This window comes from Anopheles arabiensis, chromosome 3, assembly GCF_016920715.1.
Source record: "Anopheles arabiensis isolate DONGOLA chromosome 3, AaraD3, whole genome shotgun sequence".
Taxonomy (NCBI): domain Eukaryota; kingdom Metazoa; phylum Arthropoda; class Insecta; order Diptera; family Culicidae; genus Anopheles; species Anopheles arabiensis.
Genome location: NC_053518.1, coordinates 9,896,824 through 9,923,527, shown reverse-complemented (window position 1 = coordinate 9,923,527; position 26,704 = coordinate 9,896,824). Strand labels below are relative to the sequence as shown.

General features: G+C 43.2%; 1 protein-coding gene across 1 annotated transcript in view; it reads left to right on the top strand.

Annotated features, from left to right (window-relative positions):
- Positions 1 to 26,704, top strand: part of LOC120900346 (kinesin-like protein CG14535) — a 125,433-nt gene that overhangs the window by 4,844 nt on the left and 93,885 nt on the right. The window contains exons 3-5 of the mRNA XM_040307209.1: positions 23,820 to 23,941; positions 24,365 to 24,458; positions 24,686 to 26,181. Coding sequence (XP_040163143.1) covers positions 23,850 to 23,941; positions 24,365 to 24,458; positions 24,686 to 26,181 — 1,682 coding nt within the window. The 5' untranslated portion in view covers positions 23,820 to 23,849. The remainder of the gene's footprint in view (positions 1 to 23,819; positions 23,942 to 24,364; positions 24,459 to 24,685; positions 26,182 to 26,704) is intronic.

The window sequence follows — 26,704 nt, the reverse complement described above, 5'->3', positions numbered from 1 at the left end:
CTAGGGATACTATCACATTCGGTTCCGTCATCGTACCGGGCAGAAGCGTGTGGCCCGGCCAGTTGGTTGGTGGTTGGTGCAGTCTGGTGACCGGTTGGGAACCGTTTAGATGAGGTCTGCAATTGACACGACCTTTGACACGGTTGCAGTACGAAATGTGACTAATGTTTGCCGATAAAGTAGCAATTTTGCATCGAGTAAATGATAATGATGCCTACGACTGATAGAATGTATGCTTTTCCCTTTCGGAGAAGTGTAATTGGAAGAATATTCCATTGAAATAAGGTGGTATTTAAAGTCATTTCTATATTTTTGAATATTTTGAAAATAAAAATAAGTACAATATGCTTGATACTTTAATTTTAAATCAAGACCTTCCTCACATCAAACGAACTACCCCATTAGAATTATTTATCAGTGGATCTGAAACATCAAAAGGCCCCAGAGCTCCGAGCTTGAGCAGGGTTTATTAAAACCATCATTTGCGCTCCGTTGCACATGGGTCGTTCCAGAACAGCAGACGGCGGCTTCTGAAGGAGAAGTTCAGGAATCGTGTGAAAATCCGAATCATCCGGGACGCTTCAACCAACAATAAACGATACGTAAAAAAAGGGTTTCATTTGGCGATGAAAATTCATTCACTCGAAACGACTGTTGTGACTTCTTGTGTGATTTAGAACAGATCAACACAGCACAGCGCGCGGCATAATTTGCAATGAGCGAAACGAGCAATAGCAGAACAGGTTAGAACAATACGGTGGTGCTAATGCTGGTGAAGTTTAATTGCAGGTGTAATTATAAATCAAGGCTTAATGTTTGTGTATCACATCACGCGCCCATAAAGTCAATTAACATTGAGGGAGATAATGTTTAATTAAAACTATTCCTTTTATATCGCCCTTATTGTATGCTTATTCTTGCACACTGTTTGTTTGGCACACATTGCTGCAATTATTGTCCAAAAGGAGGAAAACGACACCAACGCATCATTTCATAATTTTTCTCACGCCTTCCCTTTCCAGCTTAGAGTCGTTTAAACTGTCTCGCGACTTAATTCTTTGTCCCGAGCTGCGATCTTCTTTTGCTCTCTTCTGCACAACCCAACTGCCTGTCTGTGCAGTGTTAACAGATTTACGGGTTGCATGATGAAATGTGCGATTGCAGCTCCGTCCGAAGCTGTTGATATAACACGTTCGATAACACGCACCGCATCCAAACACCAACCACCGCTTCATCGCCATCATTCTGGGGGCTGCGGTTTTTTTGGGGGTAATTTATTTCCACTCGCGCGATCTCTCGGTTTTACCATACAAAGCGTCTTGGGTCATTAGAAACAAGCAGCACTGAAAACAAAAACAAAACACCCACCCATGGGTCATTAAGGAAAACAACCGTTCCGAACGAAGGTTTTATGAGCTTCCGAAAATAACAAGATGAAGATAAAGGTTTTAAGCGTGTGCAAAACAGACCGACAGAGGTTTGGGACGTAAAACTGTTGTGACCCCTGGATGGAGGAGGGAGATTTGTAAATAAAGCATATTAAAAAAAAAAAAACCTGGAGAAACAACAGCTCGTAAACTGATCCCGTCGCAAACGCGCAACCTGTTCGCTGTTTGTCCATTATTGTTTGTAAAACATTGCGTTTACATGCTGCTGCTGATGCTGTTCATGTATATTTAATCCGATGCGGTGACATATTTTATAAGTTTATTACATTACTGCGCTTTTACTGCACCCTCCACGCCTCAGTCAGTCCATTGATTTGCATCTGTTTCGCCGTCCGTCGCGACCCGAAATCCTACAATAACATACCCAACACAATAGTGCCCAGCACAGTTTTAATGTGGGTGAAACCGAAAATTGACACCCATCGGGAGGGGGGCTTGTACGTGTGCAACACGTGGGCGCTGCAGGTGCAAACCATTTTATCACCTTTTCGCCCACGTAATTGATGACGTTTTTTCTTTGGCGTGCGATTTTTCTCACTTCCTCTCTTTCGCTCGCTCGTTCTCATCGGAAAGGAAGGGGTGAAGGCGTTGGGATAGCCTGAATTTTCCCCCCTACCCGAAATGCATTCTGTCACCGGAGCTCATTAGTGTTGATGGGGTAGTACATTGGAGGAAAAAAAAGAAAAGCCACCACTGTAAAGCAACACTAATTAAGAAAGTTGGTCCAGTGGTTGGTTCGTCTGTTGTGAGCTTTTTTGAAATAAAGAAGGATGAAAAAGTGTAGAAAATTTGTAAGTAATTTATGCATTAATTCAATTTCAAGAACAATCGTCATGATGGCGAAGGTGGTGGCTGGGCAGTCGGATGTCGGGAGTTCTTTGGTGCATTCGTTTGCGATGTTCTTTTTTTTCCTTTTTCATCAGACCGTAAACATGCTTTTAATTGACTTATGCTGATAAACCATTTCTATTCATAATGGGGAACTCTGGGTTGGGGTAACTCTTTTTCCTATCTTTTGAATTTCAAGAACGGGTTAGGGCTTTAATACCTTTTTCTACATTTTGCCCCTTTCTAGCAGGACTGGCTCCAAGTGTTCATTAATGCTTGACAGCTTATTTACGAGTGCTCGACACCCTCCAAGTGATATGCGCTGCCCGAAGGGGCGACTAGAAAAGCAGACTTGTAAAATTATTAGTTCAAGCGAAGGGGAAAAAACGAATCATTTCCTTTCGTTTTTAATCTTCCAACCCGATGTAAAGTCCATCCTTTTGCTTTCGATTAACTTCACGTCGCCATATCAATACACACCTTAAACCACTCCACCCCATTCAGCTATAAGCGCTCTAAAAAGCACACATATTTCTCCCGGCTCATGGCAGTCACATCGTCGTTTGGTCGCGTTTCTGCTCCTACTACTACTGCACTACCGTCCGATCAGAACCATTTATGGCCTTGCCACTGACCTAGACCACTCTCGGGGTGCCGTCGAAGTTGCGTAGTAAATTTAACTGTCAGCGGTTAGGGCTCACCGACACTTTGGGGCGCCCGAAGGCGCCGCAGCCGTTTGTGCGAAAGATTGTGTCTCACGCGCATCGATTCCGTTTTGCGACCTTTTTTTCTCCCATTCTCCAATCGACGGCTCGCGTAAATCAGTCCGGTTAAAGGGTTTTCTCCCTTTTTTCTTACAGGTAAAGTTTATGGCGAGTATTATGTCCAATTGCAACGTGTCGGTGGTGGTGCGTACGCGTACGGATTGCAAGTTTGTCCCACGAGCGGGCTTTGCTGGGCGGTGAATTGTTTACGATATGGACAAGTTTATCAAGAAAGGGCGCACATTAATCCTGCCAATGGCCCCGGGGCCGCTCACCGTAATGGGGAGGAAGATTAAGACGAATTATTTTATAATAACTTGCTAAAGGGGGGTTCCAGTTGTTGGTCGGTGATGGAGCGAGCGAAGAACGAAATGCATTAAAGTGTGATTTAATAAGAAATAAATCAGTGCTTTTTATGCGATGTGAAGGTAATCGCATGTACTATACTTTCAACTTTTAAGGTTAATTCTTTCTCAAATTAGAAGGTATTATATTAGAATTAATTTTAACCCCTCATCGGCAGAGGGTTAGAAACACGCTGCACGTACCATCATGCAAGGGTCGCGAACATGGGCAGAATAATCTTGTTAGGTTTCCCCGATGCTCTTATGCGATTATGGTGGTTGAGATTATTGTTTATCGTACTTAGGGTCTCGTTTTCGGCCGATTCTTCTAACCGAAAGGGCCCTGATTGGGTGAGACAAGCTCACGCTGATGGAACGATTAATTGGATCGTTATCGATAATTGTATGATTGCAGTCGAGCGTTATGGGTTTGATTTTAAGGAGTGTTTTTGAGAGTGGGCTGAGAATAGGGGTTATGATTTGTACAACAATGCCTTCAAAAAATGCAATCAAATTCATTCTAATGCAACGAGATGAAGGAATTGAGTTGTATAATGGAAGAAAAATCAAAAAGCATTTGAAAGTTAGAAGAAAACTGTGCTTGATTCTTGCCATAGACCTTTGATCCTTCGCTAAAATAAGCCCTAATGGAAGCAAACTAATTCACACGAAATTGAGCATACGTTCTGGGGCCTAATATTTTCCACCAAACCAGTATGAAAGGCACTGGAGAAGCCTTTTGTGCGAATAATTCACTCTCATGCCGCACACAATAAATCCGTCAACAGCCACTTAGGCCTCTCAAGAGCTACCCGCGATGAACAAACAAGCAAATACCAACAGTAGAGAGCCAGCAGCATTAAAAACGCTCTTTGTTCTTCTGGGGGCACACAAATAAAAAGAATCACCCTTTGAACTAACCTTCTTTTGAGCGGGGTTTTTTTTTAAGTTCTAACCATTTTTCCTTACGTTTCGCAATACTTCGAAAGGGCAATGCTAATGCAAACCGGTACGCACCGAACTCCCCATTTTGACACTCTCGAGTGACAACTTCCGCACTATTAATTGGCGCACAACGTTGGTCAACAACCGTTGGCCATAAAGCGGCTCTCTCTCTCTTAAGCATCCTCTTTGAGCGTTGCGTCAACTCACTCTTCCTCGTTCCCGTTGGCAAACGTTGTTCTAATAAATTCGCACGGCGCATGGTGGAACCATTTTGCTATCAATGAACGAGCCCGACAGCCCACTTTTCCGGGGACGTTGGTGAGCTAGAGCATGCCTGCGTACACAAAGATCACGTCTTTGCGAAGCACACCGACACAGATGCAGCGAGACAACACATGGTTGCAATCGTGTCTGATCGTCTCGTTGCAGGATTCTTCAACCGTTCTTGTGCGCCACTTGAACTAGCACCTTTAGCGCGGCACAACGAAAGAAGTACTGTTTCCTTCTCCAAGCTCTCTCTCTGTCTCCATATGTTATATGTTACAAGTGACTTTGACGGCGGCATCGATAGAAATATTGCGCTGTCGCAACCACCACCTCTCGGTAGGTCCAGCGACCCGACGTAGAACGGATATCTCGGCAGCGAGGGCGCTGTGCGCGTTCTTTGTTTCCTTTCTGGTTGCCGTGCTGCGGTGTAACCGCACCGCCAATTAGTCAACTGCATAATTGGTGATAAATTAACCATGCAAATGCAAATGCATGTCTTGGCATCGGTGGGTGAGTATGTGTGTGTGTGTGTGTGTGAGTCTATCTATATGCCTATACGCAGTGGAAGTTTGACTCAGCCGATTGCAATGTTCGACGGAAGTGGTCGTGATTTCTTGTGCGCGCTTATAGCCCCACACGGAAGGTACTCATTTGTGGCGCGCGATGGTGGATAAACATATGGATGGATGGATGGAAACATATTTGCCGTGGCAGGATGCTGACTGCACATTTACGAGCGGTACAGTGGGTGCACCCTTTCATCAGTGGGTGCATATCCGTTTAGTTTTGATTGCTGGGAGAAGCTTTCAATAAAGCGGATCATAGACTACCTGTTTCTTGGGATTTCATGGGATTTCAGGTTAGTTACAAATAGATTTTAAACTAGAGGGTCTTGTTGCCGCAGATATTCTCAATCTTCCTGTCATAAGAGATACGAAGAGATAATCAGCAAAGAGATATGAAGAAAATTGTTATAAAAAGGGGAAGTTTTGTTTGACATCTGATTCCAAATGAATTATCCAAAAGACTACCAAATGTACTCATACTGATACAAAATATTCCTCCAATAAAAAAGCACAATGTTGCAAAGACTTTCTCTCTCTCTCGCTCCCCGCTCAGCAAGGTTTCAGTTACATTGCCCCTCTACACTAACCCACCAAACTCGCTGACCATCTTTCTACAGCTTCGCCACACCGCGAGGCGAATGCGAATCTCCCGTTTTATTGCCTCCCGGTTGTCGGTCGTTTGTTCGGATTGAAGAACACTTAAGTACGCTGACAAAATTAAGAGCCGTTGCGCGTGAACGTCGCTCAAACTGGCGCCGTAACGATCAGGGAGATTCAATTAAACTGCAATAATGGCCTTCAAACGAGAGGAAAAATTCAACAGGGCGCTGGCTCCGAAGCCACACATCCACATATCCGTCCATTAGTCGCAACGTGGAGAGTCGTAAGGATTCTCCAACCCGGCTCATAAGCGGCTGTGATCGATGAAGATTTTATGACTCGACTGAATTACTGATATCGGAGTTATACAACGATCGGAGGTTCTGTTTTAGGTCAACTGTACTTACTTTACCGGTCACGCAGTTGCTAATAAGATTTACCCTTATTTGTGCATCATTTCACGGTATGGAAGGTACGTTTTTTTCGGTTTCTCTCTCAAGTTTTAATAAGTCGCGTACCTTTCTGGGTGCCAATAACTATAAAACCCGGAATTGACGTCCATTACGCATTCTGACTGATTATCCGTAAAATTTACTTCCAAATCGTCCAGCACTAAAAGTCGATTACATTTTGGAGTTTCTTTCTCTTCGCTTGAGTTCGACTGGTGGACGGACGGCCCCCTCTTTCGATGGTGCGTGACGGTTGAAGTGCATCCTCCTTGAAGGGTTGGGTGGCCGCATTGAAATTGCATTGCGATCGTTGCCCGAGCGACCGAATCGGCGGGTTGAATGGGAAAGGTTAATCCGTGGTGAGATTGACGGGACAGGCGTCTTTTTTTTTTGTGGGAGAGTTCACGACCGCACCCACCTTTCCTCTTGCTTGCAGGGTTGCGATGAAAGGTGGCTAACAAGCTGGGTAGCGAACGGAGCAGCGGATTGAGGTTACGTAATGTCACATGATAAAATTGGACTGCTGGTGACAGTGGTCGTTAGTGGGAAGAGTTAACGAGAATGAGAAGTACTTCTGGAAGAGTAAGTTTGGATGGAGGAATATTAATTTTAAAACGGATAAAGAAGTTAAGCAGTTGAATGGGTTCAGTTATGCTCTCAGGACATCATTGCAAAGCCATTCAATCGAGGAAAATTATCAAAATTTACAATTAAATAGGTTTGAAACGAAGCTCAAACAAATCAACGCTTCAATTGCAAAAGAATGCTTCAACATCCATTTCCTACAACCATTACAGCTTGATTGATGCATCGATAGAGTGATCACTGATTGCTCTGCCGTAGCCAGTTACAAAGCAGCAAACTGTCAAACAGTTTCATTCTAGACGAATCTATTCTCCACTCAACAAGATCCAATTATGTTTACACCCAGTCTGGGTAGAGAGAGAGAGAGCAAAAAATTCCAATCGTTCCCATCACGCACCGTTCTATCTGAATCGGAAAACCATTCGATCGATGCTGCGTCGTTTACTCACTCGGTACATTAATTTCCAACTGCTGTATTCCCTATACCATTCAATCTCGAAACCGATCCTACTGGAAAACGAGAGAGAGAAAAAAACACACACACCAATTGCATCAGGATTAAGGTTTGCAGTCTTCCTTCCCTCGAGGTGCGTGCGCTTCAGTCGGTGACACTCCGATTGGCAGTCGTGTCGTGTCGAGTACTTGACCTCACGCTGACAGTTACGTCCTGATCCATCCACCGACTGTGGACTGGAAGAAAGTGACAGCATCATGTGCGTGTATAACGTCCGCACGTCACGAAACGACACGCCTGGGGCATAATTAGAATAATGATAAATGATCGAAAGCGAATGCAGCGCGAAATGGTGCCGAGATCCAGCGCTGTCTGCGCAGTGCATCGAAGTCTTTTACCCATTTGGTGGTGCCGTTTGATTGATCCCTCGACGAATACCATCCGGGATAAGATGGAGATCCGGATGATTGGCCATCGGTACGTACGAAAACGGAGCTCCGTGCCGATTAATCAATCCACTACAGACGAACCACGAGACGCACGAGGCACGGCGACTGATAAATTATCGCTTCGACCACGCTCCAGCGAAGCTGAGATTCAAACGAAACAGAACGAGAACGGATACCGGTGGGCAGTGGTGAAAAGTAATGGAGCCTGCAAAAGGCAGACCACCAGCAAAACAAAGCAAAACACAGAAGTACAAAGCACTTCCAATGGGGATGAGACGGCAGCAGCAGCAGCACCAGCATCAGCACAGAATCTGTTACTAATTGTTTAGCAGAGCAGGGAAGAATGCGTTTTCCCTTGCCCTTCAGCATTGCCAGCGAGTCGATGAATTGCCAAAGTGATTAAAACAGCATCGAGCAGATAATTTGAGTCAGATGGAGATCATTAGGCAAATCATTAGCTCCAGCGTGTACGTGATGTATTTATCTCTTACGCCCCTCTGCTTCTTGCCGATTTTGCGCGAACAAATCGGTAGCAACTTCTGGGTTGAGCGTGAGCGGTGAGCGCCTGCTTGCCCGCTTTGCAACACACATGACACCGGCAGCTGCCAGCAGGGGCGCTTTCTCATTTTAATTTCCTATTAAATGGCTGTCAATGGGAAAAGGAAAAAGCGCTACCCCATTGCAACTAATATTCATGTTAATCCTCGCGCACACGCACACGCACATTATCATGCTGCTCGTGGTGGTGCTGACGGGTCCGGTGGGGCAGCGAACCGATTGCACCGATAACAATCCAATCATGCCAGTGTGACTTTTCGCTATCATTAGCATCCACTCGGAAGGGGGTTTGTGCTGAAATGAGCAGCTGAAAATGAGCGTTTTACATCCATCGACAGCAACCCAACAGCAAAGGAATGACAGGTGGTGGTGGTGGTGTTGGGAGCTTTTCCACAGGGCAACCAGACCCACGGTTTGTCAGCGAAAAGTTGATAATACGCGATTTAATGAGACCGCAGCGGCATTAAAACTAGTTTGCAAACCGCGCAAACTGTGGACTTCATTTTCCTGTCACCGATTAGACGATGATTGTGCCTGTATGGTGCGTTTTGAGCATAGACGAGGGGATTGTGGCGTTTTGAAGCGTTTGTTGCGTGCGCTCGGATGATTAACTTTCCCCGAATTAAAGTGCCTCCGGGAGGGGCCACAGTGGCTTTTGTCGCAAAATGGAAAAGCTGTAGTTTTGAATTAAGAGCCATTTAACGGGATGGTAAGATTTTCAGCCGTACCGGCGAACTCGTTCGTTCCTGGGAACGTTCGCAGCGACGCTCATTTTCACTCATTTCATAGCCCTCTAGATCAAAAATTAGAAAACCGTATAGATTTTGTACTGGCCAACCTAGCGGTACAACCCTGTCCACTCATGAGCGACGAATGTTTCTCGTCGAACGAGTTCGCCGGTATGGCTGATTAATTGAACGATGGAGAAGCTTTGTTGTACCGCTAGGTTGGCCAGTACAAAATCTATACGGTTTTCTAATTTTTGATCTAGAGGGCTATGAAATGAGTGAAAATGAGCGTCGCGGCGAACGTTCCCAGGAACGAACGAGTTCGCCGGTATGGCTGACTGTGAGACTTCTCATTATGTTTAGCATGTGACACATAAAATCTCAACTGGTTACAGCTTTCTACAGGTCAATTCCTTTTGCCATAAGCGATTTCTTTTACATCGATCGCAACCAGAAGAAATTGAAATTAAGTTAGAGATCGTCCATAAACTACGTAATGCAAATCATGAACACATAGACATGAGTTTATGTTACAAGGAAGAGATATTAGTTGCATGATATAGCTGGACAATTTTGACACAAATGAGTTGAACATTCTCCATAAACTACGTAACGCCAAATATGATAGTTGCGAAATCAATTATATTACAAGGAATAGATATTAAAATATGTTTTAATTGCGTATTATAGTTGGACAATTTCACGCCTTATTAAATAAATTAAATTGATCGTTTTTAGTTGAATGCAGTTACAAATTCAGAAATAATGCCTCATGACGTTGAACTGGCTTCAACGACAAATTTTCAACACCTCATTATTACCCTTTAACGTCTATCAACACACACACATGCACATGTGTTCGAACGCCACAAAGCCTCAATTAATTACAAAACCCCGAAAAAAGAACCACCAAAACAAGTGCATAATGTATTGCATCAGTCTCATTTCGTTTTTTGTTTGTCGCTTTCCCGCCAATTCTCGCGCGCTCTCGCTTCAACGACTCTCGCTCGCTCGCCACGTGACACTTATTAATGTGTAAATCATGCAGCAAACTGTGTTTTAACCTCGAATACTGGCAGAACCCATAAATCTCGCCCGTTCGTAACGATCGCTCCGGCGGTGCCACGGGGCAACAAATTGAGTCATTTGGGTACAGTAGCTACGGGGTCCGGGTAGCACATACTGGCGCACACTGGAACCATTGTGCGTTATCTTCTACATGCCAGATGGACAAGACACGCTGGATCGATCGTTATTCTTGTGGGCAAATGTGGGTAACAACAACAAAAAAAAGCTGTAAAAGCATCAGTTTTCCCTTTACGCATATACATATACACACACACACAGGCCCTAAAATCTGTCTCTGTCAAATTGAACAAATGAGCCAAAGTTGTTCGTGGTTTGGGATTGGAGTTGGGGGAAAAAAGAATACAAAAATACCCCCTTCTTGCGCTTACTGGTCCACATAATCATAATGCGGTGTCATCTCTACCCAGGGAGCCAGCCGGAGCCGGGGCAGCATCAACCATGGGCCACATCATAAATTTGCAAATAATTTTAATAACGATCCTGCACTCGCACGCCGTCTCCGTCCTCAACCTGTTTGCGGCCCTACAATGAACGGTATTATTTCGTTTCGTTTTGCGCCAGTGATAAATGCGCGTACGATAAGATGCAGCGCAGACTTTGTTTTTGTCTTCTTTTTGTTGTTGCTTGTTGTTTTGCAATAAATTAAGATCTTTACTGATCTCCCGGTTTGGTGCCGAAATAATAGGGTGCAGTTCTTGCCTTGTCCTCCATGGGAGAGAAAGAAGGTGTGCATACGCACTGGACGGGATTTAATTTCCCTTCCAATCGTTTACCATCGCGTTTTCGCATTAATGCTGTCCTGCTTGCTGCTTGGTGATTTATCTCCACTTCAGATCACGGTGTGGATGTTTTGAGAGCTTGTACCTATCTGTCAAAAACGGAAATTGATACGGTTGCTCCGCTCCAGGCCACTCCACTGAATATTTGCATCGATTCACACTGATTGGTCGCGTTTTTTTTTTTGGTGGGCTACGATACGTTTAATCCATTAGCGCCTTTGTATCCCCGATTTTCGGGTCCAAAACATCAAATCAACTAAAGCCAAACCCGTCGCAACCCAGTTTCTTGCCGTACGTTTTGAAACGGGAACGTGTGTTTTCGTTGCTTGTGATGGCGATGTTGCTGGGGGAACGAAACAACTGCCAAACTGCCATTCCTTTGCGGTTGAAGTTTTCGTGTTAAATATTCATTTAATTCGTCATTTCGGTCCTCCCCCTCGGTGCAAATTCCGCTCCTTCGCCGGCCGATCCAGTGACACAGTTTCTGCAGGAGTTCCTTTTTTTGGTTGGGATGGCAATTAAAGAGTAATAAATACACATTAATCATGATAATGGCTTGCGTCCAGCATCGTTCTGTATTTTTGTTTTTGGTTTTTTTTGGGTTGGCGGTGAAGGAATGAGCTGCAGGAGCAAAGGGCAGTAGAGAGTTTTCCACGAAATGAGTGCCTAGATGGGGGGATGGTTTCCGGTTTTGCGAAACGTGATCGGTGTTGTTTTTAATGGTCGGTTTGGTTGATGAACAAACATTGGCAGTATCAACATGGGAACGATAACTCTTACTTAAATCCACATCGTTGTGGATGGTTTTTATTTATTCACAATTTTTCAGGAGCTACTTAAGCACGATTGAGGAGCCTCATGAGTGGAAAATAGTTAAAATAATAATCTATAATTAGCCATTGCCATGCAGCCTTCTCCGTAATGACCCACTTTTGTGATGCAAAGCAATCACGAAACGCTTGCCAAGGACGCCTACAGTTCGTTTTTTTGCCAGCTCGTGCACATTCCACATGCAATTGACCGTGCAATCAAACGCCCCGCGCCTCAATTAAAGACCGTCCGCTTTAGTGAGTGAGGACCAACGTTTGAAGCATGCCGCCCCAATGAACAACGGATTCAATTTATTAACTCATCGACCGGATTGAACGATCGATTGATCACTTTTCACTTTCGAGCGGCCCGCGGAGCCTTTTGTCCACTTCGACTACGTCCTCAATACTCCTAAACAGCACTTGCTGCTTCTCACTTGAGAAAACTCGGTCAGCTGAAGTGTACGTACTGCGGACATTTCTCACGATGCCCCGCGATCGTGATCTTCGCTCCAAAACGCTGGGCGGCTCCAAAACATTCCGCACCAGTTTATCGTCCGAATATCTCCCCAGTGTTGTAATCGGCTTACGAGGCAAACATTTTAATTGACTCATAAACGTTCCTAAACGGGCCTTAAGGTGGAGATTTTCCCGGTGGATTAGCACACCAGCTGCCAGAGCCTTATGCGCCCTGAAGGGGCGCTCGCTACCCGTTGGAGGAAACATAGATTCGTTCGATTAGACATTAGACAGCCCGGGACAGGGGACAGGACTGCGATAAGATCAGCACATTAAATCACCCGCAAAACAAAGCAGTGGGAAGAAGGAATAAGGGGAGGCACAAAAACAAAACGTCTCCCAAAAAGCAAAGTGTTGTTTGCTTTGCTTAACGGACAGGTTCGGAAACGGTGTTTGTCTGCCTGGTGTCGGTGGGGCATTATGCGGTGGCCTTCTCGGTGCATTCGCCCGGCGCTTGATCGCTTGCAATGCGAACGAATTCAAAAACGGGGAACTAGGGATCAGAGGGAAAGGGAGTTATGTTTTCCTAACAACCATTCGACGACGATCTGCGCCGCTTTGTGGCGTTCGGTATGTTGCAAGAGCAAATAATGAGATGACCAAATGTTCGGTTCTACGGCTCGAAAACGTCATCGGGAGCTATGCTGGGTGGGCTGCGTATTTTTTTCCCTCTTCCCTCTTTAGGGGTGGTGTGATCGATCACCAGTAGCTGGCTACTGGCAGAGACACACATACATAAACATACGGAACGATATCCGTTTGCAGGCGGTGGGAAAAGAAAGCATTCCAAGGCGAGTGACGAACGTTTCTCTTTTTTTTTATTATGTTTTCGTGCACTTTTGTGTGCGCTTTGCATTGCTCGGGCGATTCTCATGCATTTCTTCTGGGTGAACTTTTGGCCCAGCACAGTGATCCGTTTGGCGAAGGAAGAGATGGACAAAATTATTATAAGAGTATTCAGAAATGTTACGACTTTGCCACGGAACTCAATGTTTTAAATCACATTCAAGAACAATTTAATGTTCACAAAATTATTATAATTCACATAGTCACATTACAGGGTTTCCCACGATGTATTGGTCAGTTCCCATGATTTTTTGGTAGGTTCCCATCAATTTTTGGTGGGTTCGCATAGATTTTTGGTTCGTTCCCATAATTTATTGGTATTTTCCAATTCGATATCAATTTTATTGGACCAAAAAATTCTGGGAAACGGCCAAAAAATCGTGGGAACGTACCAAAAAAATATGGGGACTCACCAAAAATTGATGAGATCCAACCAATAAATCGTGGGAAACCCTGTATAGTCACAAAGAAACATGATTCTTAACCTCCTGCTCGCCCATTGTGCGCTGTGGTCTGTGCATTTTTATGGAAACCAAAAAATGAACACTCAAATGCTTGCTCCCAACGTTCCGATCCTGCCCATCCAACCCAATGCGCCCTTTACCCCGCGAACAGACGCGAAAACGCCCGAATCCGCATCACCGAAGTGAGATGTAAATCACTGTCTGCCTAAATTGGGCCACCATCCGTAAACAGCCAAACACGCGGCTCGGTCGTAGCCACAACGGCACAACACGAAAGAAGTGTTGCACTTCGTACCTTTTCCCTTCACCCCTTTTTGAGGCCCTTTTCGGCTTCAGTCCGCAGTCGACCCAGGTCCAGGTGAACAAAATTCCCAAACCCGGCACGGAATCGAAATGCGTCATTCCACGCCTCGAACCGGCTGGCACCGCTAGTTCGTCATTTGCATGCATGCACTCGGTGTTGCATTCGCGCCTGAATAGCATTGCTGCTTTCCACCTTCCAACTCCAAATCGGCCGCTCAAAAACAGTTTGGGAATCGATCGCGCGACCACTTTGACCCCGCGCAGGCCGCAAGCCAGGAATGGACACTAATGCCCCTGAGTCAACCCGCGTGTTCATAATTTATATTGCCCTAGTGAGTTGCCCTTCTCCCATTCTGTCCCATGCTTGGTAGATTCGTCCTTCGCCGGATCGCAACCGAAAGGGTGCCCTGGCGATGCCAAACGCATCGAAGCGCTTCTTTTGGGACAGATACCCCGTGGGGATGTTTCTCTATTTGCGAACGGTTGTGAACGGTGATGTAACCTGTGCCGATGTTGCCGCGCCGTAAAAGGACACCGGTGGTCATTAAAATCGTTCTCGATGCGAGCTACATTGTAGTGATTAGGCGGGATTCGTTTCTGGGGTAGATTGGATGTGAAATGAGGCTGACCAATGGTTCGATCGTCGTTGCCCTCTAATAGGTGAACAAACGTTGACAAGCTGGTTTTCAGCGGTAGCGATTGGAGTCGACTGGTGGGTCAGTGATAACGAGGCTACGTTTGTCAAATCAATAGTGAGATATTAATGGCTTTTTGTAGATGTTATATGTAATATCTAACATTGATTGACCTAAGATTAAGGGAGAAGGGGCGTTTCTTCATTATTTTTTGCTTCTAATCAATTATATTTGTTGTTTCTTTAAATCTGTTTTGCTTCATACCTTTCAGTGAGTTGTTTTAATTAAATTTAAAGTTTTAACTTTAAGAAGAATAATATCACGAACAAGAAGAAAAATAAGATGAATAAGAAGAAAAAGAAGTTTACGAAGAAGAAGAAGCTTATGAAGAAGAATAAGAAGAAGAATAATAAGAATAAGAATAATAATAATAATAATAAGAATAATAATAATAATAAGCAGGAGAAGAAGAAGAAGAAGAAGAAGAAGAAGCAAAATAAAGAAGAAGAAGAAGAAGGAGAAGAAAAAGAAGAAAGGAAAAACAGAGAAAGACTTATTTCAGACAAAGTAGAAGAAGAATAAAAAGAAGAAGACGAAGAATATAAATTTCAAACATAACACAAAATCATTTTAAGATGTCCCAACACCACCCAAAGATAAATAAATGGAAATTTATATCTCAGGATCAATCGTTTTTTATGCCTTAATTATAGATACTGAAATCCCCAAAGCCTTTAAGTTCTTACTTTTAGTATCTTTTGTCTAAAGTAAAACCAATTCTGAATTTTCATGTATTACATTCCAACTATATTTACGCGAGTTAACACCAATACTATTTAGCAATACTATTTTGCTTATATGCATGCACATAGGATTGATAGGTTAAATCTAAGCGAGCGTTTCGAATAAAAATCAATCTGTAAGTAGAATCCAACGAGAACAGACGTTCTTATTTGTGAATCCGAAACACATACACTTAACTGGCGCCCGAATCAGGAGAGCCCTAGACGGGAAGAGATAAGCTCAGAGCAGGAAAAAAAAGTCTTCACAAATCTCAGAGAGCAATATTCTCTGAAACAGTGGTCCAAAGAGCCACTACTGCAAAAGAGCGAAGCGAAGCTTGGGACACTGTGGTTATCACCCGATCGCTGTACGAGACCCCTAGTAACCGGACCGGTAAAAAGGATTCCCCTCCACCAGCTGCCTAACCTTCCCCCGAACGGAGTATCACCAACGAGTTACAACGGAGCATCACCGACGGAGCACGACGAAAATCAGCGTTGGTAAGCAATAATAGTGTCTGTGTGAGTATTATTTTGTAAGTATTCATAGTGTGTGGTGCAAAGTGACAGTGTCGAAGTGAAAAAATGTTCAACGGCAGCCAGAGTTTTGTTCAACCGGCTCCAAATATTCTGGAGCTCGGTAAGGTGCCCGATTTTGTGAGAGATCTTCGCAATTTCGATGGACAACCAAACGAGTTGAATAACTGGATAGATGATGTAGAAAGCATCATGAATCTTTGCGAACGGTGTCGAGTAGGAGAAACTTCTTTGATGTATGAGTTGATCCAAAAGACAATCCGACGTAAAATTTGCGGCCAAGCTGCCGACGTCTTAAATTCTAACAATATTACTTCTAAATGGTCAGATATTAAAGAAACGTTGTTATTATATTATTGCGATAAACGAGACTTAAAAACATTAGATTTTGAGCTGACAACCGTTAAAAGAGGAAAAAGTGAACCATTAAATTCATACTATGGCAGGGTTAACGAACTATTAGCATCTTTGGTAACACAAGTGCAGACACAAGATAGTTATAAAAATAACGCAAGTGTTCATATTGATTTTTTTAGAGAAAAAGCATTGGATGCTTTCATTCGAGGCTTGGACAAGCCTTTGTCAATTTTGCTTAAAACTGCTAGCCCTACGTCATTAGCAAAAGCTTATCAGTTTTGCTTAGAGTATGAAAATATGGATTGTAGATCATACATTAGTGGTAATAGAATGAACAATACTTCTATTCCGATTCCCAAACCAAAAGAGCTATCGGTACCATTTTTGCCGGTTACCACTCCACGTGGTAATTTTCAAGTTCAAAAACCCCCGGTACCGTTACCTCGCCGGCAACCATTTAACAATCACTATAATCCAAACCAGATCGGTAACACAAATACTAACAGAAGCCATCAAATGCGACAAGATCTACCCGTACCCATGGAGGTAGATGAAAGTATTAGAAGCCGATATACTTCAGCTAACCCTATTGCATACAATAATCATTCCACACATACTTATTCAAATGCAATACATAACCCAAATACAAGCAATAATTTTGTACAATACAGCGATTCGAATTCTACTAACGAATTCTACCAACCAACTAACACGATCCCACACCAGTACGTCCCTAATCCTACACAGCACACTAATGCTCATTATAACCAGTTTACTAACACATATCCGAATACATTATATAATCAATACACTAATAGCTCATTATCACCATCACCATCAAATTTTAATCAGCAAATTCATCCGTTAGAAAGAGAAGCTCGCATCACTCATACCAACGAGATGACATATTTACCTAATTACCAAGCACCTGGTAAAGATATTAATACACAAGAGCAACCGAACCATTTTTTAGGAATGAACAATGTATGGTAGAACCTGTTCTCCCATACATTGTTATTAAAAATAGAAAAGGAGAATTTCCATTCCTTATCGATACAGGTGCAAACGTTAGTTTTATTAATCCTGAAATTGCAGAATCTTGCGAAACAGCTAAACCATTTGAAATACCTTTAAAAAATATAGCCAGTGCTAGTGGTAAATTTCAATTGAAATCAGCTATCGATTTAAATTTTTTCTATCCTAAAATTAATTGCATTTGTAGATTTATGTTACATTATTTTCATCATTTTTTTGTAGGGATAATTGGAACAGATATTTTGTATAACTTAAATGCAAGTATCGATTTAGAAAAACGGGTACTTAAATTACATAATTTTTCTCAAACATTACAAATACCATTAAATTTTTATACCTCTTCATCACAGTCATCAAATTCTTCATTTAGATTAAATCACCTAAATAATTTTGAACAAACTAAACTTAAAAAAGTGTTAGATTCAAATATGTCTGTTTTCTATGAGCCCAAATTAAAACTTACATGCACTACTAGAGTTGAGTGTTGTATAAATACCACTGACGATATACCAATACACCAAAAGGTATATCCTTATCCAGCAGCGTATACCGAAGAGGTCAATAAACAGATAACAGAATTGCTGGATAATGGTATTATCAGACCTTCGCACTCTGCCTGGACGGCACCTGTATGGGTCGTTCCAAAAAAATCAGACGCCTCTGGAGAAAAAAAATTTCGCATGGTGATCGACTATCGCAAGCTAAATCAAAAAACAATAGCTGATCGATATCCCATGCCTGAAATCAATTATGTTATTGATCAACTGAAAGGACACACTCTTTTTACGACGCTAGATTTAGCCTCTGGCTTTTATCAAATAAAAATGAGACCGAGTGATATAGAAAAAACGGCATTTGCTATCAACAACGGCAAATATGAATTTGTTAGAATGCCATTTGGGCTTAAAAACGGTCCTTCCATATTTCAAAGGGTAATTGATGACGTCCTTCGAGAAGAAATTGGTAAAACTTGTTATGTTTATATGGATGACGTTATTATCTTTGGAAAAAACTTAACTGATCATTTAATTAATTTAGATAAAATTTTGAAACTATTAAATGAAGCAAACTTAAAAGTTCAACTCGACAAATCAGAGTTTTTGCACTCTGAAATTGAATTTTTAGGCTACGTAATTGGATGTAATGGTATAAAACCAAACATTAAAAAAATAGAAGTAGTAAGCAATTACCCTATTCCAAAAACCTTAAAAGAACTAAGAGGATTTTTGGGGATGATGGGTTATTACAGGCGATTTGTAAAAGATTTTGCAAAAATTGCAAAACCTCTTACAAACCTCTTAAGGGGAGAGGAGAGTCCATCATCCAACAAAAAAATAGAATTGAAAAAAAATGAAATAGAATGTTTCCATAAGATGAAAAAAATACTTTCATCAGAGGATATACTTATTTATCCTGATTATAAAAAACCTTTTGTTTTGGCCACAGACGCATCCGACTTTGCTATTGGCGCTGTGTTATCACAGGATGAAGATGGAAAAGATCTACCAATTCATTTTGCCTCACGTACCTTATCAAAGGCAGAAGAAAAATACTCTGTACCAGAAAAAGAAATGTTGGCGATTTTCTGGGCACTTAAAACTTTCAGAAACTATTTGTATGGAGCCACCTTTAAAATCATTACCGATCACCAACCTTTAACTTTTGCACTGTCATCGAAAAATTCTAATGCAAAGCTAAAACGATGGAAAAGTTATTTGGAAGAGCACGACTATGAACTAATTTATAGGCCCGGTAAAAATAATGTAGTTGCGGACGCTCTAAGTAGAATTGCATTTTCGATGACAGGTACGCAACACTCAGCAGATACTTCTGACGATTTTTTTATTATTGCTACAGAAGCTCCAATTAACGTATTTAAACAACAAATTATTTTAAAAATGGGCCCTGATAATATTGAAACTAAAATTTTGTTTAATAGTTATAAAAGAATTACTATTTCCATCAGTAATATTAACGAAGCTTCTATTCTTAAAATTTTGCAAGAAAACTTCGATCACTCCAAAATAAATGGCCTATTTACTACTGAAGCTATTATGGGTCAAATTCAAGAAGTCTATAGGACCCATTTTGGGAATCAAAGACTTTTAAAAATTCGTTTTTCTCAAAAAATATTAGAAGATATAGAAGATGAGGAGGAGCAGTACAATTTAATAAAAAAAGAGCATTTTAGAGCTCATAGATGTGCCGAAGAAAATAAAAGCCAGATTCTTCGAAGATTCTATTTTCCTCAAATAAGAAAAAAAATTATTGAATTTATAAAAGAATGTGAAATTTGTCACATAAATAAATACGATAGAAAGCCTGTATCTTACCCTTTACAAAAAACTCCTATTCCTCATAAACCATTTGAAATTACACATATAGATATCTTCTTTATAGAAAATCATCATTTCATAACTTACATAGATAAGTTTTCTAAGTTTGCTCAAATTAAATTGACTCCAACACGGGCTGCTATAGTGAAGATTATCATTTTAGAGATTTATCGAATCTCAAAGATGGAAAACCCGACGTTATCACCACCTGATATCATACAGATATCAGTTCAAAAATACAATAATACCATTCACTCCTCCACAAAATACACACCTCAAGAGATTATCTTACCTTCCATAGACTCATCTAAAATAATAGAAACAGTTTATCAAAATCTTATTCAAAAACAATCACAGGACTTAAAGTATCACAATAAATCACGAAAGGTGATACAAATAGCAGAAAACAAACCTATTTATGAAAAAACTAAAGCGAGATTAAAGCACAAACCCAGATTTAAAAAGAAAACAGTTGTTAAGGTAAATAATAGTACAGTAAACCTTGAAGAAAATAGAAAAATTCACAAAAATGATTTGAAAATTGTGAGATAGTTTAGAGTTGAGTTGATCAATGAAATGATGCATGTGAAATCTTATTTTTGTCTCTTTTGAAGAAAAGAGTTCTGAAATTAGCAATTTTGAAATTTAAATAATTATGCACCATTGTTCATATACATTTTCATGTATTGCACAGGCTACTAGCAGTTAGATAGAATATCTAACTAATAATTAGTAATGTGGAAGAATTTGTTATAAAAAAAAAGAAATTAAATAACTCAAACCAGCTGAATATGTGAAACAGAAATTTAAAACTATCTTACAGTTTCACGTTAAACTCCCATGCTCTCGTCCCATATAAGGCTTTATATTTTGAGTGAGCATTGCTGACATATAACACTTGTGAATTCAGATTTGAGTGAGAATTGAAAATTATGAAAAAGGCCACTATCGTTCGAACACAAAATATCCGTGAAACTGTAATGTTTCTATGGTGGATAATACAATATGGTTATAATGCCAATCACCTGAAAATTTTGCAACGTATGTACAAAAAGCATTATTTCGTGCTTGATATCGGATGCAGGTAGAACATCTAAGAAAGATTGCAAAAAAGGGATGGTAAACCATAAGAACCCAACTCCAAACAGGAGTTTTTCATCGAGATTATGGACGAACACCCTGGCATTTCATACATCGGCTCTATGCATAAAATGTTTCTCCCATCTCTGTTTTTGTTTGGTTATATGCCTGTAATGTTATAGTTTCATCATATGATTCCTTACGATGTGGGCATCGTTCTTTTAAGCTGGGAGGAGTTAACACCAATACTATTTAGCAATACTATTTTGCTTATATGCATGCACATAGGATTGATAGGTTAAATCTAAGCGAGCGTTTCGAATAAAAATCAATCTGTAAGTAGAATCCAACGAGAACAGACGTTCTTATTTGTGAATCCGAAACACATACACTTAACTCGCGTATTGGGTCACCAGTTTCAACCTCTTTTACCAGTGCCAATCGAAAGCACACGTCCATCAGCATCAGTTCAGCCTTTCTTTTTGGTATTTCTACAGTCTCCCTTTCCATCACAGACAAGACAGCGTAACTGTGGCAGACAAAATTAAACAAATGCTTGCTCCCCGTTTTCAAACGATCTGCTACCATTGCTTCTGCATGAGAAAACTGAATATATACACACACAGCAACAGAAGGGGAAAAAACCTTCCAGTCGAACTGTTCCATCATCGACACGACCCGACCGGCCGGCTCCTCCCTGTATGTCCAGCCAAAGGGGGATGATGTTCACGCCCGACCGGGACCCCCGAGCGCATGATTAAATAAATGCAATAATTCTCCGAATATGGGCAGAAGATGATACCGCCGGTAGAAGATGAAGCTCCGCTCGCAAGAGCTCCCGGAAGAGTCGAGCTTCGGTGTGAGCTGTGAGTGATTGATTTGTTTACTCGCATCACACAGGAACACAGGAAACCCCGGTGGCCGGTAGGCTCTGTCGGTCGTGCTGGAACACCTCCCAGCCAGTCCTGGATTGATGCGTTTGATGTTCGGAAGGTTCTGTGCTGCCATTTTTCTGGAATGTTTATTTACCAGCCGTGGGTGCGGTTCCGTCATTCGGGGTTCGAGGGGTTCTTGTTATACACACACACACGCACACACGAGAAGTTCCAAAGAGCAGTAGCACCTCAAAACATAAGAAAAAACATCCCCATTTCCATCCAATCGATGTTATGAACGGTTAACATCACGATACCGCTCATTAATGTCAGTCCAATGTGCGAATCGTTTACTCATGCTCGTTTGTCAACCGCTGCGTTAACGATGCCTTCAAGCATTATTTACCCAACCCTCCCGATCGTTCGGATCATTCAAATGTTTAATAAGACATCATGAGCCCCGGAGCACGCGTGGTGAGAGGACCTCTCTCGAAAATTAATTCATCCACAATCATTCGGGCGTTTTTTTTCACAATATTTTGGACTGTAGCCAACAAGTTGAGGGCTACATCTTTTGCAATAATATCGAGCACAGGCAACCTTACGACACCGGCCAGCAAGCGGAATGGAGGTCAAGTCGAGGTTTTCGGAGCCGAGGGCTGCGGTCAGGCAGCTAGGCATCGTAGGACAGGCAACACTCGGGGTTTTCGAGGAACGCCTCCCAGACTGTCAATACAGCGTGTCTGGCGTGTCTGCCACGGAGGAGATCGACTGCGAAATGAGATTTTGTTTCAATTTGTTTTAGTTTTTTTGGAGGTCATCCCAAGCGTTGAAAATGTGAAATGTGCTACCCATATTTGTGGTGGTTGTCCACTTTATTCTTGGGCAATCGATTGTGGTGGTTGAGGTTGAGGTGCTTTTCTTTCCCAAAACGAGTGGAATAACAGGTTGCATGTGTGCACGCTTGTGATAATGAAGAACACTCCTAATGCGGCATAAACTCACCAACAGTCCTTTCTCAACGGGAAGGAAGTTGTGGTGAGACAGTGTCGACAGTGTTATCGTCAGCCATCTGAAGGTCCCTGTCACTTGCCGTATCCGTCACGACGCTAGACGCCAGCGTCTCTGTCAACGCCTGAGTCCGCGTCGTCGTGCGTTGCGGACTCGCAACAACAGGCCCGCCAACATTAAGGGTGAAACATATGGCACCTTCTGTCACCGTCTGTGTCAGTCCCGCAGATGCATTAGGCAGTGCATTAGACACGCTAGGCGTTTCAATCTTTAACACTTGTCAAGATCGTTGTCGTCGCTTGAGGAAAACCCACCCCACAGACGGGTCGGCGGTGCCGTTATACGATCGCTACGCGCCCAAAGCAAAGACGCTTGTAATGAAAGTGAATACACAGATCCGATCGCAAATGGTGTGATGATATTTTCAAAGCGAACCCAGCCTTTTCAATTGACCGTAGCTGGGGTGGAGCTGGGGAAAAGTTCTTTTGAATTCGTTCCGTGTCCAACGCTGGCAGGGCGGGATTGATGATTGATTTCTTGGGCCCAGAGGTCAGCGTTGGGGTGCCTGTTTTCCAGTTTTTTTCTTCTTCTTTTCATTTGCTTCATCTCATGCACTGCCTCACTGAGAATGGGGTCAAAAGGTTTCTCCGCCGAGGCCGCAGCCGCTGCGGTCACGGTTCGTGACGAGTTTCCGGGAGCATCCGCGGGTGGATGAAATTTGAGTAGCTCACGATCGTTCACACCACTGCACGAAGGAAAACCATTTCCCTCTCTTACTCGCTCTTCTTTTTCTTCGGCACATTGTTAGTGCTGTGATTCATGAGTTTTCCAACGTTTGCCTAATGCACGCTGCAGCGCGTTTTCGTTACACCATAAATCAGAAAAAGATGCGCGGTTGTTTCGTCCGGAGGGGTTTTTCGTTCTTTTCGTTCAAGTGGCGATCATATTGAACTATTAAATAGGTCGTTGGCTGTGGTGTCTTTGTTGTGTGCTGCAGTCGTTGGTGTCTGGTGCTATCTGGGGTATGAGAATGATTTGGTAAGGGTAAGCAGTCTAATTGTAAAACCACTCGAATGGGTCGGGTGATCGAGCGATCCTGGTTTATCGTTGGCGTTGGTGTTTTGGGGGTAGCAAAACGGTGAAATATTTCATTGCTATTTATCTCACAATGGCGTGACAATGAGAAGGGTTTCGATATGATGCAATTCCAAGCTGGCGATTGACGCGTATGATAGGTCATGTTCTGGATAACATCAGATGTATAAGATGTCTGAGAAATTCATTACAAATTCGTGGCTAAAATTTATCTTTATTATTCATGAAAGAAAGTACAATGAAATTTCGAAATAAAATTAATAAATCATTTTAATCTTTCAGATTCTCTCAAAAACTGTTATTCTCAATGAAATGGATCGCAAGAATGTCTCTAAACTGTCAACAACTGGAAGCACCAGACGCAAATCGTCCTTCAAAGCAACTACCACTACCGATTATAAAGAGTGAGTATTTGTTCTTTCTGACAAACGGATTTAATGAACGAATATAAAAATAATAATAAATAAAATGTACTAACGAATGATAATAGTTAAATTTTCTAAGACTCGTTTTGATGTTTTTCCTTTCATTAGACAGAAATCAATCATTTTAAAAAAATGGGTTAACAATTCTATAAATTACAAGCTATCTTTCCTTAACGTTACACTTTCCCTTTCCTTAAATTACACCAATAAACAGTTCCCAACAACGAATTCTCCTAACCTTTCAACTAACCCTGTCCCTTCAAACCCATCGCCCCTTAAAGGCGGCAATCCGCATGCGACCCGCATCACACTGCCATCAAGGGGCGTATCGCGTAGCAACGCTTCAGCAGCGCGCAACCGTTTCGATTCACCAAACAACATGCACCGTTCTTTTGATTGCAGCCCATCGCAACCGGATCGAGCAGGGGGCGGGCGGGCAGACCGTACCAGCAGCATACCCGTTCAGCAGGGCGTCCCACACTACGCGGCCAGCTTTGTGAGTATATGCATATTTGTCAGGCTTTATTGTTCGACGCATCAAATAATGTCACTCGACGAGCACAAAGAAAGCCGGTGGCGCGTTCTTTCATCGGCTTTCACGATGCGGATTCAGATTCTTGCAGGGACGGTTGGATGGCGTCATTTGACACTGGAAAGCATAGAACGACACACACACTTGCACACAGACAAACTAGTTTTTAATTAAACAAAATTCTTTCCCAGGCCTCGGTGCATCGTCCCCGGCAGATAAGCAACGTAGCGGCGATCAAACGGACGGCCGGTGCAGCCCAGGTCGGTACGGACGCTTCGTCGACGGTGGTTGTCTTTGGTTGTCTGCAGTCGGGTGCAGACAGTCAGCAGCCGGGCCAGGCCGCTTACCCACACCCGAAGCGACACGCCAAGTATGGCCCGAGCAAGGCCGTGCCGATGCCACAGCGACCGGAAGCGCCCGGCTCGAGCGGTCCGGTAGGCCGATCGAATGCGAAAGTAGCTCTGCCGTACTCGGACCCCGCTATCGGGTGCTCGGTGTCATCCGGGCGTAATCCGCCCGCACCAACGACGGGCTCCTGTGTCAGCGGCGGTGAAAACAATGGCAGAATATTTAATCAACCGACGCTCCCGCTGCCGGTGCAGATTCCGAATCCGTACGCTTATACGTCGTCACCTGCGGTGGCATCGGTTGCCGGGGCAAATTATGGAGCGCAGCAGATGCACCAGCACCGGCCGGTATCACAAAAGACTGATTATCTACAGCCGCCGTCGTCGTCGTCGTCGTCGGGTGGCATTAGACAGGGCGTAAATCAAAAGTCCTCAAGCTCGGCGGGCATGGCGTCAGCAGGAACAGGAGATGGCTGTCGACGCGTCGGCGCCCAGTCATCAGTCGGAACTCGAGCCTTCACAACCACGGTGCAAGTACCGGCTGCTCCTGCCGGAAAGCTAACACCGAAGCAGCTGAATGACATCTACGAAAAACACTTGTTGAGCCAGACTACCTTTGAGGTGGCAGGCACGAACCAAGGGCTGCCGTCCGTCACAATGCTAACAAGCTCGTCCGCGAAGGGAACCACCAGCAGCAGCAACACAACGCCCATCAAACACAACTCCACCCCGGAAGGGAGTCGAACGCTAACGAAGAGTGACACTCGGTTGCGTGCCACATCGAAAGCCTTCCTGGGAAAGGAAGGCTCACCGGCCCAACCGTACGATACGAACGCCCAGCGCAGCGCCGAACAGGAGGAGCATAATTTGTACGAGTCCGTACGTAGCAATTATCATATCTACGAAAAGATTGACTCGCGAAGATCTTCCCTGAGCGGGACGACTCCACCGGTAACGTCCGCCGCATCGTCGGTAGCGTCCTCGTTGGAGCAGTACGTACGCCCGGTCGCTCCACAGCTCGGACCACCGCCGCTTCATCCACGGCCAAAGTCGCATCCCTCGGGCGGGATCGAACCAACCGATGGCAGTTCATCCACGGCAGCCGCGTCCGCAGTCCATCAGGTTAATCTGCAGCAGCTGCAAAAATCGATACAGTTTAAGCTGGCGTCGAATGGTACGGCCGGGTGGCCGGGTGTACTTTCGCCCATCCAGGAACGTCCTCCATTGCCGGCTGGTAGTCGGCTGCAGGCACCGACACGGAGCGCATCGTCAAGGACTGAGCGCGTCAATATAGCACTGGAAACAGCCAAAGCAATCGCAACGGCAGCGTACATCGAAAGGTAAGTGGTAAACGCTACTCAAGTATTGGATCTATCATTGTAACAAAATGTCACTTTTTGAAGATCGTATTCGGAGCTGTTTTTGACAGGGTTTAGTCGCTATAGAGCGCGTGTTTGATGATATGATTCATGTTTTTGGATGTTATAACTTCCAGAAAAAAAGAACACAACATGCACATTCAAAGAAAATGTTTTAAAAAGTGGGACTTACTACCACCTTCAACACTACAAACAATCTCCAATCCTTCGAAATCCACCTTGACGAAGAGAGATTCGTTCCTGTGGTCGTAAATCAGCTCAGGCATCTTCGCCTTCTGCGCGTTGGCGGGCAAATCTGACAGCACAGAAGGCGTTAATGTGCCACCGTGTGCCGACTACCGTCAACTTCAACAACTCCACCGATCTCTGATTTTGGGTAAAATCACCCAAAAACATCTCCACATCTCTCCTGCAAGACCAAGGGGAAAGAGACATAATTCAATCCGATTAGTTTCGGGGGGGGGAAAACCGCAGCACCCATCTC